This window comes from Citrus clementina, unplaced genomic scaffold (assembly GCF_000493195.1).
Source record: "Citrus clementina cultivar Clemenules unplaced genomic scaffold, Citrus_clementina_v1.0 scaffold_6, whole genome shotgun sequence".
NCBI lineage: Eukaryota > Viridiplantae > Streptophyta > Magnoliopsida > Sapindales > Rutaceae > Citrus > Citrus x clementina.
In genome coordinates this window covers 18,129,109-18,143,783 of record NW_006262139.1, presented here as the reverse complement: position 1 = coordinate 18,143,783, position 14,675 = coordinate 18,129,109, and the positions used below count along the sequence as shown (strand labels likewise).

The window sequence follows — 14,675 nt, the reverse complement described above, 5'->3', positions numbered from 1 at the left end:
ATCTGCGTTGGCCGTTGTGTTGTATCCTATACGTATTGTTATTAGAAAAGAAACAGAATAAAAGAGAAATAACAAATAAGAAAATAAATAAAAACTCTGCAAATATTTCCCCTGCAATCCCAACACGCCGCTCGCCGTCAGCAATAACTGGCCGGCTCTAGCATATCGCACGCCTTGCCAGCTGCCATCATCCGTAAGCCGTCTTCGCTACCGCCGACAACCACTTTATTTCGGTATTGTTATAGTGTGTGTGTGTGTGTATAACAATACCACTTTTTTTTTCTTCTGTTCCGTTGTTGCTATACGTAGAACAATAAGATCAATTAGCTGCAGTTTCGTTTGTTTCTACAATTAGTAATAAACAAAATTTATGATTTAAAACCAAGTTTACTTCTTGGCAATAAGGAATTTTTTTTTTTTTTGGGAGAAGAATTTTGTGTTTTTACTATCGAATGAATTGCTTTTTTTTTTTCTGTTATAGTATTTATATATATATATATATATCCACAAATTGTTTTTGTAATTTTGGCTTTTCGTTGCTTTGCTCCTTTAAATTGAACAGGCTGAACAAATAGCAATGGAGAAAGAGGTCATGGAGTTGTGTGAAGCAGCAAAAAGAAGGGCAGAGACAGCAGCATCCGCAGAAGGAGAGTTGGAGGAAGCACAGTGCATTGCGGCATTGGATCAGCTCCACAAGTCTTCCATCACCTGTCAACTTCTTGTTTCCACGCAGGTGTTGTGTTACTCACTCTCCATATGTATACTTAGTTTGCTTGTTATGTCATGCATGTTAGGTTCTATGTTTTCACCTTGCATCTAATATGTTTGTGAATTACTTGATCTCTCCTATCATTTGTACAAAGATTAACCCATTTAAGATGGCATTCCAAGAAATATACTTAGATCGACCATGTGATACAGAGTTTGACTATTTGATTGGATATGGAAGCGGGTGTAAATGCGGGGAGTTGTATGAAATCAAATGGGTAATGAGAGTGATCTTGTTGAGGTTATTTTTTTGATGATGTGGGAGTGCACTTGGTAGTAGTGTGTTTGGAGTTTACAGGTCTTTTAAGAGGTTTATAATGGTCATTGGACAGGTCCATCTAGTATTTTTCGTAGAACAAAGATGCCAACACGATACAATGCAGTTGGACAAAGATTTTACTGCACAGTCTGACATGCTAAATGGCCTCTGTGGGAAGAAACAATATTTCAAAGATTGGCATGTTACTTTATGCAACTTTATTAACATTTTGCATAGACTGATAGACTAATTGCATGGCTAGTTTGCACCTGCTGGAATTTTAGTTATTTTATTTTACTTAGCTCCTTGTGCAAATTATTTCAGCTTGTAAGGCATCTTCTACCGCTGACAAAACATCCAAGGCAGAAAATCCAGGATACGGCTTCTGAACTGATTTTGTCATGGAGAAGCTTGTTCCTTGAGCAAATGAAAGGAGATGAGGAAAATGGAAGCTTTGCAATCTGTGGTGAGATCAAGTCTGCAAATGTAGAGATTGCCAAGGGCAAGCGGCAGATCACTTCTGATGAGTTTGAACAGGCTTTGGATGTTGAAGTTGTCAAGGTTCGAAGAGTTGATCAGAAGGGTGCACCGAGATCCAAGAAACTGGTAGGATCGGAATTCATTGTGACTGAGGAAACCAACTCATTGGATAATGTCGATGCCGAAGCGATTAGAGAAGAGAAGCCAGCTTCTGCTGTTGTTCCACAGAAGTTGGTTTCTATGATTAAATGCAATGATTACTTTCGGGAAAGGATAAGGGAAAAACTTTACAAGGCATTGTCCAAGGTTTCTGGTGAGGTTGATGAAGAAGTTCAAGATAAATTGAATGGATGTGATCCAATTCGAGTTGCTATTACAGCAGAGTCTCTAATGTTTGAAAAGTGGGGCCACTCTTTTGGAACCTATGAGGTTAAGTATAGATCTATATTGTTTAATCTCATGGATCCAGAAAACCCAGATTTCCGTAGAAAAGTTCTTCTTGGGCATGTCAAGCCAGAGGCACTGATCAAAATGTCTTCGGAAGAAATGGTTAGTGATGGAAGCCGGCGCTTAAATCAACAGATCAAAAAAGAGAGAGCTTCTGACAGGTACCTGCCCTGGAAGGGAGGGTACCTGGGTCCAATTTACCATTCAACGAGATACATGTGTGGTCGATGTGGGCATAAAAAGACCACCAACCACGGGAATGACCAGAATAGTTCAGCAAAACGGATAAAATGTCTTAATTGCTATCAGTATTGGGAATCAACTACGGCCTTGTACGGCCTGCTGCCCGTTTAGTCTTGTGATTAAGGATATAGTTTGAAGTTAAGCAGTTACTAGTGCTGGTGATGTGGTGATTCAACATCAATTGCAGTTAGAAGCTATTTGTGCAACTAAATTGCTAGGCCCAGAATCACTATTATACAATCCAATCAATTAATGAGTCTATTTATTTATTTTTTTTACCATGTAAAAGTGAAAGTATACCTATAAGTTATCGTATTTTTAGTTCTTATGGACCGTGCATCTGCGTTGATAAAATCAATCATTGGCTTGCAGGGGAAGACATGAAATTGTTTTCTTTTCCAGTAAGATTCTGTGGCTTAGGGGATTTTAATTAGTGATAATGACCCAAATTGCCTTATGTTGCTGTGGAATAAATTTGGGAGAGTCTACCCCCCAAGTTAAAATGAACGTTAGAGGGTGGGATTTGAATTTTGCATCCTCCTCTAAGATGATGAGATATAAATAATATATCTAAAAAGAAAAGTGATGATAAGACACCATATGACATGTCATGTGATATTTCATGTGCTATTTATTGAGTAATTGATAAATTTGTAAAATTTAAGTGCATAAACTTATTTATTGAATGATAAATATTTTATAAACTCTAAATAAATAAAGAATAATGTTATACATCTCAATTTTTTTATTAAAAAAATTATCTCATATAATGTGAGTGTATACATCTCAATTTTTTTATCACAAAAATTGTCCCATATAATGTGATATTCATTGATGAAATAATACAATTAATTCACTTAAAAATTATAAAGAATTATCAATCGCTTAATAAATAATAAATTATTCAAAATAAAATTTAAAATAAAAAAAATTGAGTTGTCTATCATAATTCATAATAAATTGCATTATCATCACACACGTATGGTTGAATTAATAAATTACTTATCTTATAATTTTTTAGAATGCCTTACAACACTACTGTTTTATTATTTTATTTTTTCAACCAGTTATGAAACTTGCAACCGTATTCCTTCACACTTAAAAACAACAAAATATCCTATTACAGTAAGGACTCAGAGTAAGTGGCAAACAAATATTACATAAGAAGGAACGAATCATTATCGTAGATATTCATCGATTTTGATTTTATTTTATTTTGCTGAACAAGATGAAAAATTGCCAAGGAGTCATGAGCTCCGAATGCCGAGAAATTGCCAGAAATTCAAAATCGAAATTGCTGAGGTAAGTATTCAGTAAACCTTTGTCTTTTTCTTTTTTTTCCCCCTTTTTCCATAATGAAGGAGTCATAGATGCCCTAGGCTGACAAAGTGTTTGATTTGGGGATTTTGCGAGCGCATAAAAGAAAAGCAATAGAGGAAATTTTATGAAATGTCTTTATATATGTGTGTGTGATGTTTATGATTTTAGTTTTTTTTTTTTTTTTTTTGAGGACTTACTGTTTTTAAAATTCTCTCTTAGGAGCGAGGTGGAGACTCTCTCCCACTGCACAGGTTAGACTGCCGGCTATATTACTCATTCTGGGTTAAATTATTTATTATTTGCTTTTCAATTGCTAATTTAATTTGTTGGGTTTTGGTTAATTCTCTCAGACACGACTTGGCTTCTGCCTTGCAATAAGAGAAAAAGGAGAGAGGATTACACTTGCCTATATGATCGCATTAGCGAACTCCCCGATGATATTCTTGTAACTGTCTTGTCTCGCTTGACTATTAAAGAAGCAGCTAGAACCAGCATATTATCAAGTCGATGGAGATATCTATGGAAGTGGTTTAATGGTTGTTTGAACTTTGACAATCCACTCACTATGGGGGACTATAACTGGACATTGGGTTTGGGAAGTCAGCCACTCGATGTCGAAAGACACAAGTTTGTGAGTTGGGTCAATCAAGTTTTGAGATCACTTCAATGTCACTCTCTGGAAGGGTTAAGGATTTGTTTTGATGTTGCCTCCAATGGGGATATTCATAACTGGATCAATTTTGCTGTAGAAAAGAAAGTTCAGAAGCTTGATTTGGACTTTTCTAGGGTACAAGATTTTTCATGGCCTGTTGCCGAATACACTTTTTCACCGCATCTTGACAGTTATTCTAGCTTCAGTTCTCTTACAGCCCTCAGTTTGAATACTGTAGCTGTGACAGGAGAAGCTCTTGAACATTTGTTATCTTGCTGTCATTTTCTTGAGGTGTTAACCGTAATCCACTCACCATGTCTCACTAGTCTTAAAGTTTCTGGTCCATCACTCAGGTTGAAGTACTTAAAGTTACATCTTGTGCTCTTGCAGTATGTTGAAATTGATGCACCAAATATCATATCTTTTGAATATTCTGGATCAGGAATTGTTTTTTTTAGAGATGTTCCAAATCTTACTGAGGTATCTTTTGATCGATTCTTTTGCACCTACATCATGAATAAACTCCGCCAGCTTTCAACCATTCTTCTGCAACTACACACACTTAAGTTGAACCTAGCTTTTGTGAGTGTAAGTGTGCTTTTTCCCCCTTTCCTTAATACAAATAACTAGTATTGTTATTGATCATTTATTTTGTTTTTCATTTTTATTTATTTCGATGTGCTTGTGTTACATTTTCATCAAAAATTTTCAGGTACCTGAGGCAGTCCCGTACGATCTTCCTGAATTATGTAATCTCAAGCATTTGGAAATGGAAATCAATTTATTTGATGATGATCGTCTCCTTCCTTGTGCTGCTTTCTTGAGGGCATGTCCTTCATTGTATAAATTTACACTGAAGGTGAAATGTTTTTTCCTTTTTACTTTGATTAGTTAAGAATCTTGTTTACCATTTCCGTTTATATATTTCAAGTTTGATTTGTGTATCTATGCCTAACTATGATACTGCTGTCTTTTCTCGTCTCAGCTATTTCGTGTACATCCCTCATCTGGAACAGCACGGACTGTCAAGGATCATCCGTATTTATCAGTCTGTGAATTAAGCGTTAGGGTGGTCGAATTGGTAGGATTTGAGGGGCAGAGAGCTGAAACTGAGTTTGTGATGTATTTGATCGAGAAAGCCAAACTGTTAGAGAAGATAATTATTGATCCTTGTATACCTAAGTATTTGGGGACTCCAAAGGAATTACTGTATAGGGACAGTGAGGAGTATCATTCTGCTAGAAAGCATGCTATTGAGTTGGGAGCTAGATTTCCTTTGTGGGATTTTGTGATACCATAGACATGTAAAATAATCTTGAATTATTTTCTGGCGTGGGACGTGGGTTGGGACCTGTGAGTTCATTCACTATTCTTCTGGTTTTACACTTTTACTGGGAATGGAGCCATTTTTTTTTTTTCCTCCTTTTCTATGATTCATCAAAATATAATGAAATACTTCTTTGTTTTCATATTGTGTACATTGTAATAAATTAGAAAGATGAAACTAAAAATGGCTTTGCAGGAAATGTAGTGGAATTTGAGGCATTTTGCCTTGATGGTGATGGATGGATGGAGAGTTGGTGCGTTGTTAGAGTGCATGTTCGCGTCACTGTCAAATGCAAAAAAACTTGGTTACTCTTAACTTGATGGCCTTCTCTTTTGAAGGCGCTTTTGTATTACCCTCTTGATTCTTTTCAAATTTCAATTGAGATTGTTTTTTGTAAATTCTCCATTGTCTTTTTCCTTTTTTTTTTTTTTTTTTTTCAATTTCCTTATATTTAGTCACAGTTTCTTGTTTTATTTCTTGATGGGTTTTCAAAAAGCGTGCATGCCGTGTTGTATATCCCCTGCTTCCAGGGGATCAACACTTGCATCTATTGGCACTCTCTCCATTTCAACAGGTAACCTTCAATCAGTGACTAACATTAGCGCATACTTGAGGGATGTGTTATCCTCCAAAGCTTTATACCACGGACCTTAATTAATTCCCACAATTAATAACTCAAGTAATTGAGTAAAAAAATGAACATAAGAGAGAGTATTCAATAACAAGTAAGAAGAAAAAAATAGCAAGACCATAAATACTAGCAATACTTCTACAATAACAATTCATCTATCTGTATTTTCTCTAGTTTCATTTTACAAAGCTCTTTCGTGAGTCTTTTGCATGTCACCAGACTGCTAGAGTATTAATCAGTTAATTAACTTATTGCTCAAGATAATCGTTAAGGTGCTTAATTCGGTCATTTATTCCAAAAGATGCCACACATCATGTCAGTCATGAATTATTTAGTTTCCTCTTAACGTTTATTAAAAAAAAAAAAAGAGTCCGAATTACATTCATTATACTAATTCTCCATCCCTCTTTTGGATCCCTCTTTTAGAACTGACGTCTATGGTTCATACTCTAATTAGGTGACGCACCAAAGTCAGGGGCCTAGAATCAGTGGCAGCAAAACTGATTAAGTATCAGGTTACTGTATTATACATATATTTACAATTGCTATGACAACAGATCATTACACTGATATTTACAATCAGATATATACTTGGGACTCACATTATTATATTTTTATTCTATGAAATACATGTTCGACCAAATACCCCTCACGGAGGAGGGATGTCTCTGCTCCACTAGCATTTCGCAAGGGAGAAAGATGTTACAAGTAATCTCCACACAATTATATTTAATTGAGAGAGATTGAGTCCGTGAAAATTCGAACCATTGCCCTCATAGTCATGCTTGACTTTAAGGGTAATGGTTCACTACTGAACTACAAGTCCAAGTGGCTTGTAAATGTCTTGTCTTGCTTGACTATAAAAGAAGCAGTTACGACCAGCATAGATTGAGATGTTTATGGAAGTGGTTTTCTGGTTGTTTGAACTTTGGCAATCCCCTCCTAATGACGGACTATGAATGGAAATTGGGTTTAGGAAGTGAGCCACTTGCTCTAGAAAGGCATAAGTTTGATAGTGGGGTCAATCAAGCTTTGAGTTCACTTCAAGGTCATGCTATGGAAGAGTTAATTGTTTGTTCTGATGTGGCATCCTATAGATGTTGATGTTCATACTTGGATCAAAGTTTGCAGTAGAAAAGAGAGTTCAAAGGCTTGAGTTGGACTTTAGTAGATTCGGAATTATTCATGTAATGTTGACCAATATTCTCTCACCCATCTTGATAGTTATTCTAGCTTCAGCTCTCTTATGGCCCTACGTTTGATGAATGTAGCTGCAGCATGAGAGGTTCTTGAACATTTGTTATCTAATTACTGTCCTTCCTCGTACTGCTTTCTTGAAAGCATGTCGACCGTTATATAGATTTTACACTGAAGATGAATGTTCTCTCATTTTGTTGTTGAAAATATTATTACGACATGTAAATTCTTAGAATATGTTGTTTTATACTCTGTACATTTTTGACATGACGGGCTTTTGTCCAATAATCTCAGGTATTATAGGTACAGCCCCCATTTGGATTGGCAGAGACCTGTAAGTATCGGTCATGTGAACTGAGCATTAGGGAGGTCGAATTGGTTGGATTCATGGGATGTTTAGCTCACACAGAGTTTGTGAAATATTTTATTTCTTTTGTGGCAATTTGTGATACCATAGATGAACAATTTTATCATGAATTATTGACTCTAGCTCTTATAATTTGTACTGGGAATGAAGTCCCATTGTTTATTTAGCTGTTCATCAATATGATTATTGTAAATTTTTATTGAGCCGAGAGTTCTGATTGAAAACAAGCACATAAACAGGGTTACTTAACTTGAATTTTACTTGAGATTCCGACACAAATTTATGATTGTGGATTAAATATTATTTGTTGACTTTTAAGTCCAATGGTTCAGGAGGCAACTACATAATTGAAATTTATTTATTTTGTTTTATCTTTTTTTTTTTGTTGTTGATCCATTCAGTCCAATTTGCAGGGTTACTAGTTCGGCAATTGGTTTTAAGTCGGAAAAATCGACGCCCCGTCATTTGATCCACATCACTACTTATTAAACTCAGTTAAAAAAATATCTATTATTATCAAAATGCACTTAAAGCAAATTAATTAGGAAAAATAAAATATAATTGAATAAGAGAGTTTTACTCTTTCGACCCGTCTCCACATGCCATTCGACTTAAGTTATTCTCATTTACTCGGTATTAATCTTACTTCATAACACACTGTCACATGATCACGAGATACGTTGGCTTTATGGAGGGAAAAATCAATGCTAGTACAATTTTAATCACAGATATGTATGTTTTAGTTAATATTTGATTATTAGATTTTAACATATTCGCATGAATTGATACGATAAGGAGTAAAATATCTCAAATTATTTATTTTAAATAACTATCCCATAATCAATGCGCTTTTGGTCTAATGGGAGAAGCATTCCACTTATAATATTGAGTGTAAGGTTCGAACCTTCATAAGAATATTATGGAGGTTAGTTTCAGATATTCCTCAATTATCAACTAATTAAGTAAAGACAGTCTCTCACTTACGAAATGTGAGTGAAGTAGATACCCTTCGAATATTAGAGATGATTTAAAATATTTGGGCAAATGCTTCAGTAGGTTAATGTATGGCAGTGGTCTCAGTTATTTAGTACGATTGTAAATATTGTAATTGTAATGTTTAATATAATATCAGTAACAATATATGTATAACAGAATTCAAAAAAAAAAACTATCCCATAAATAATATGATATTTATTATATTCTTTATAATATTTGAATAAACTAATTGTATTATTTTATCAATAAATTAATAAACAACATATTATTTAAGATAAAAATTTAACTATTCAGCATTATTTTATAATAAATTATTGAACATATTAATTTAAGGGAGGCCTTAAGTTACGTGAGCGTAACCTCACAACAACAATACCATTACTATAAGAGGCGCAAGTTACACTCAACCTAACTTACCACAAGCCTTAATTTAATGGTGGGTACAAATAACCTCTCTCTTTATTCTACCACTTGTTCACGCGTGATTGGTGGTTCATAAATAATTATTTAAAACACACCAACACCTTGAAAATAAAAATAATGGAATCCCAATTTCAGTATACTAACCCTAGGCAGTAGTCTTTTCCCATTTCGAACTCGGGTCTCACACAACTCACAACCACCGATTCTGCTGCTGGCCGTGAACGTCCTTGGTCACCGCCGTGTCGCCTCGAAGCCGCCGTAGTATCTCCGATGGCCGGAAAACGACGGCCATTGTAGGGAAAACCAAGGAGCTTCACCAACCAGTTCAGTAAGCACTGAATCTTTTTTTTTTTTTTACCCATTTTTCTTTCCTTGGAAATTTACTAGAAAAAAACTTTTTCTTGATTTTGACAAAGTTTTTTTTTTTTGGGATGATTCTGTATAGGACAAGAGGACTAGAAAGTGAAGGAATGTGGAAAGATCTTTGACATGCCATGGATTCCTCATCTGACCTACAAGCTCACATGATTCCGGCCACACCGCATGTATGAAGTTTGCCTTTTTATTGTCAACTTCCAATGACTAAAATGCTATTTGATTATGAATGCTCCATGAAAGCAGCCAGCTGTTCCTTGTTTGTACATTTGTATTTCATACTGATATGAATTATTCATGCATCAATGTAGAGTGAAATTGTAATTAACGTATAAGTAGGAATCATCTTATCCTTTACAATTTGGGCTTTTTTTTGGGGTTTGTTTTCTTATTTTCATCTTTGATGTTTGTGTGGTGAAATGGTATCTGCAAATACGAATTAACCCTATTATTGCAGCTTTCAGCTCAAACAAATGCAATATTGGTTGACGATTCATCAGCATCAATGCAAGTGGATCAAACTGAAAACTCTGTAGTTGCAAGGGATGGAATGCAAAATGGAGGAACAGAATTGGTCATTTACAATTCTAAGGTTGTACCAGAAAATAAATTTGGAATTAGATTTAGATTTTATCTTGCTATCTATTGTCAGGAGGAAGGGGAAAAAAAGAAGAGAAACTAAAGAAAGAACAGACACTTTTGATATTATATTATGAGATAAAAGTAGTTGTTTATGTTATTTTATCACGTTATTCATACAATAATGAACTGACTTTGCAATAAAGCAATCTCTGTAGAGACTTCAAGACGATCTACAAATGATAGGCCTGAAAATTAAGCAGCACGAGGACCATATTAAACTTTTGAAGAGCCAAAGCCTCAAGTTAGGGGATTCGATTCTTGACTTGCAAGGTATATTACTTCTTTTCATCTACTACATATGTCAATGTAAATTAAGTCATTATTGAGCTTTGCAAAATAAATGAAATGAAAACAAAACATTGGCTCCCTGCTTCAAACTGTAGGTGAAATGAGCCATTCCCAAATTTTATAAGAATAAACTTCAGGAGCTTTGGATAAATGTCTGATTGACATTCTTTTAACTGTCATCTTATCTAAAAGCTAGGTGGCAAACTTTGTCACTAAGTTTAAGTAATTATGTTCTAAAGATGTTGTATATAAGATTTTTGACTTAAGGTGGCAATTGTTTATAGTTACTTGGCATCAACTTAAAACTTTTGGACTTTTTCTGGTTTTGATGATGCACTTTGATTTCTGTATTTGTCTGCTTCTGATAAGTTTTCATCCAGTTAATCTTGGGAAGTATCATTCTGCAAAAGTCGATAATGAGGACCATTCCAACCATCAAAATGAGGAGGAAACAACAGGACAGATTCTTCAGCATGAGAAATCTGCTGCAGGTGTTTTGTGTCAGCTGAAAACACGCCATTGCACTCAGGCATCTCATCTTACATTCACCAAAGATGTCCTTGGTATTGTTGCTTCACTTGGCCAACTTGAGGATGAGAATCTTAGCAGGTCAGTCGGATATTGTACTGTTTGCTCATCCTTCTGCATTTGTGGTTGTGCTTTTAGATAGGCTTATTTTTAGCTTCATTTTCATTTTTATAATTTGCTTATATTGCTTCTTCTTGTCATTAATGATTTATTATCATTTAGATTTTATACATAAAGCTTACATGTCGTTACTGTGTCATGTGCTTCTGAATGGTCAGTGATTTTAATTGATGCATTGCCACAAAGATAGGTTGATGGTGTCAAAGAGTCACGTTTCTGTTTAGGTTGTGGGCTGAGTGTTGAGGGAAGTTGTGACAACGTGAATATTATTACTTTTTCACCATCCTTTATTTGTTTTTCTTGTTATCTCGAGTGCAGTCTTTTATCGGAGTACTTAGGAGTGGACACTATGCTGGCAATTGTCTGCAAGACTTTTGAATGTGTTAAGGCTCTGGAAACATACGATAAAGAAGGCCACATTATCAAAAGTTCTGGTCTTCATGGGCTTGGTGCTTCTATTGGGAGGGCTATAGATGGCCGGTTTCTCTTTCTAAGAACTTTCAATGTTTAAACATTCTGAGAACACTTCGTTTTTCCAGACCTTTTGCTGGTGAATTTGTGGTTGATGACCCACAGAGGAGGCTTGATCTTTGGAAGCCGCGATTACCCACTGGGGAGTGTCCACCTGGCTTTCTTGGCTACGCTGTGAATATGACTGGGGAGTGTCCACCTGGCTTTCTTGGCTACGCTGTGAATATGATCAATATTGACAGCAAAAACTTGTTTTGTGCAACTATCGTCTACAAGTGTATAGAACAAGAGCTGACATGTTACTTGCTCTTCCCTTAATAAGTGATGGAGCTATTTCTTTAGATGGTGGGATTATTAGAAGCTCTGGCGTCTTCTCCCTAGGCAGTCGGTAAGAAAATCTGCCATCACAACTTCACAAGTTAGATGACTGATTTATTTTTTGTCATCTGTATTGTAGAATTATTTTTTTCTCTTTCACACTTTTCTACTTGCTATTTAGGTTTTTCTTAGATGTTGACATAATTTTGCTGCAATTGGAAGTTATGGCCCTTCAAATTGTGTAGGATGGTCAGTTTCACTAAACAATTTGTCCTGGAATTGACTATTTCACTATTGGGCTCGCTTCCATTTTAATCCAAGGCCCCGTATATTAACCATTGTTTCTACTTATATACACATCATATATCTCTGGATTTCAATGAATGGCTTCATCGGTAGTTATACAGTAAAACCACATTGGCCTTGTGGAATGGAAATTTTATATTGTGAAAGGACTAGCTTTCATTTGATTAGAAGAACAACAGAACAATAATTATTTTGGCTTACAAAAATTAGGCATTTTGCTATTCAATTTTATATTTACTAACTAAAATTTGTGGATTATGTGTCATGAATACCCATCCTGCATTTTTGTCCCTTTCCATTAAAAAGATGATAAGGTTGGTTGTGTACAACTTTTTATTTTATTCACTGGTTGACATAAAATCCTTGATTCTCAACTTCTAATCTAAGCCATTGATCTTTTCAAACCTCCTCAGCCCTCAAGAAACGTTAAGAACTCTCTTCCTGTAAGCTTGTTGTTGCAGAAGAATTCAAATAGTAGCTTTCCCGCCAAGACATCCTTCATTGAGTCATTTCATCAAACAGTTTGATATTTCTACCAAACACTTGCCATTTAAACATGGAGGGAGGATTTGGCCATTTGGCTACTACGTTGGCTACAACAAAGGCTTAGTGGCTTGCGTGTGAATTACATGATATGTTAGTGTTACAGTTTATATATTTACACATGTCAATAGATGAGTATTTGAATGTAAATTTACAAAGAGTAAATTACGTTAATAACTGAGAAACCTCACATTTGATTAAAAAAAAAATGAAGTTAATGTGGTTGTATTAAGGGCCAATTTAGGAATGTTGTATCTTTTAAAATAGTTGTCGCTAGCTGTATTATAGAAACAATGAGATGTGAAGAGAATCGGTTAAGTGTTTAGTAAATTTTATTTTCAAAAGTACCGTAAGTTTTGAAAACAGTTATGAATGTTTGGTAAATTTCATTATTAAACTGCGGAGAGAAAATAAATGACTAAAATATATATAATGTATGATAAAATTTACTTATACATATAAAAACATTTACATACAATATTTTTAGTTGTGTATTATAATAATTTTAACTAAAAATAAAATCTATAAGATATTGATTTTAATTTTTTTGTCTTAAAATAATTGATAATTAAAAATTTATAATATAGTGAAACAAATTTAATAATAATTTGGCCTACAAATTCATATTGATGAATTATAACAAAAATTTATTAAAATATTGATTTTGTTTCCAATTTGAATAATGATAATTTTGGGTTTAGGTAATAATTTTAAGGATATTTATGGAATTGTATTAAATGATAAAATTAATTCTCAAAATCAGAATTTAAAAGTTAGTCGTTCTCTACTTTTCAAAATCAGTTGTGAAAGAGGCTGATTTTAACAAAAGTGATTTTGATTTTTTTTTAATATCAAAATCAGAATCTAAAAACTGCTCATTCTCTTCTTTTCAATATCAGCCTATTAGCTGTAGGAAATGCTGATTTTGACAAAAGTGATTTTGATTATTTTTTTCCAAACACTAAATTACTTTTTAGATTTTCAAAATTACTTTTAAGCTTACCAAAAACAATTCCAAACGGACCCTAAATGAACACGATTTATTTATTAGACAACTTTTAATAATTGCATGTGAAAGTAAGATATACTATTTGCTAATTACTTTTCAAATTGTATGTGAGAGTGAGATATGTATTTTTTTGTACATTTTTTCATGCATTCCGAATTTTTCATTCATGTTCATCTCATGAATATTTCTTTGGCATACGAAGAACCCCACAAGTATCACAAGTAGTTTGCATGCACTGCCCCCAACTACCGCACAAGTCACAAAGTGAGCTGAAGGGTATTTATAGATTTATACGTCCAACATTAATTGGTCAATCAAGAGTCAAAAAGTAAATTCATTTCACTACGGCCATCTTCCCTTTGATCAATCATCAACTTGAGGAATCCCTTCTTATCAAGGTTAAAACTTAAAATTCTCCCTCTCTCTCCCTTTTTAACTAAATAAGTTTAATGAATAGATTATCAGCTGCTTTAATTAATTTCTTCTTATTTAATGAACTTTAATTTGTGATTAGTGTTGTTGTCCTGACTCATGTTTTCATGAATTGAACTTTTTATAGTTTGAAATAGTTTGATCAGATTCAGATATCTTCTCTGTAAATGAAAAATGATATGAATGAGAAAAAACAGTTAGCTTGCTTTAAAATCCATTTCAAACCCACTGGACAATGGTAACTCCCAATTCATGCAGTATATCTATTTATATAACTATTTTAATTGTTTACAAAACTAACAAATTAACACTTTGCCCCATTTATTCTATTAACAGCTAAAAGAAAAGAGAGGGAAATTATGGACGCAGAACCAAGCCACGAAGAGGAGGGTTTCATAACAGATATGAGCAAAGTGCTTGAAAAATTTGAACAGATTAAGAAGAAGAAAGAAGATATGGATCGCCAGAAGGAGAAGATTGAAAAGCTTAAGGAAAAGAACAATGCTGCCATTGAATCGATGAAGAAGGAACTT

General features: G+C 34.3%; 2 protein-coding genes and 1 pseudogene across 4 annotated transcripts; all 3 read left to right on the top strand.

Annotated features, from left to right (window-relative positions):
* On the top strand, window positions 1-2,525 carry LOC18038397 (transcription elongation factor TFIIS). 2 transcript variants are annotated; one of them, XM_006429645.2, is made up of 3 exons: window positions 1-193; window positions 563-733; window positions 1,352-2,525. In XM_006429645.2, exons 2-3 carry the CDS (start codon window positions 578-580, stop codon window positions 2,306-2,308), a joined length of 1,113 nt encoding a protein of 370 aa, XP_006429708.1. In that variant the 5' UTR covers window positions 1-193; window positions 563-577; the 3' UTR covers window positions 2,309-2,525. The 2 variants fall into 2 exon arrangements, with proteins under 2 accessions (XP_006429708.1, XP_006429709.1); XM_006429646.2 differs by having other exon boundaries at window positions 1-233.
* Window positions 2,526-3,253: 728 nt separating this feature from the next.
* On the top strand, window positions 3,254-5,636 carry LOC18038442 (F-box/FBD/LRR-repeat protein At5g53840). Its single transcript, XM_006429644.2, has 5 exons — window positions 3,254-3,499; window positions 3,737-3,768; window positions 3,868-4,757; window positions 4,882-5,028; window positions 5,155-5,636. The coding sequence occupies exons 1-5, from the start codon at window positions 3,426-3,428 to the stop codon at window positions 5,467-5,469; spliced, it is 1,458 nt and encodes a 485-aa protein (XP_006429707.1). The 5' UTR covers window positions 3,254-3,425; the 3' UTR covers window positions 5,470-5,636.
* Window positions 5,637-9,208: 3,572 nt separating this feature from the next.
* On the top strand, window positions 9,209-12,167 carry LOC18038929 (annotated as a pseudogene). The gene is made up of 6 exons (XR_002904821.1): window positions 9,209-9,438; window positions 9,556-9,655; window positions 9,943-10,077; window positions 10,283-10,397; window positions 10,796-11,024; window positions 11,382-12,167. The product of XR_002904821.1 is annotated as a protein DEFECTIVE IN MERISTEM SILENCING 3 (transcript).
* Window positions 12,168-14,675: the final 2,508 nt, after the last annotated feature.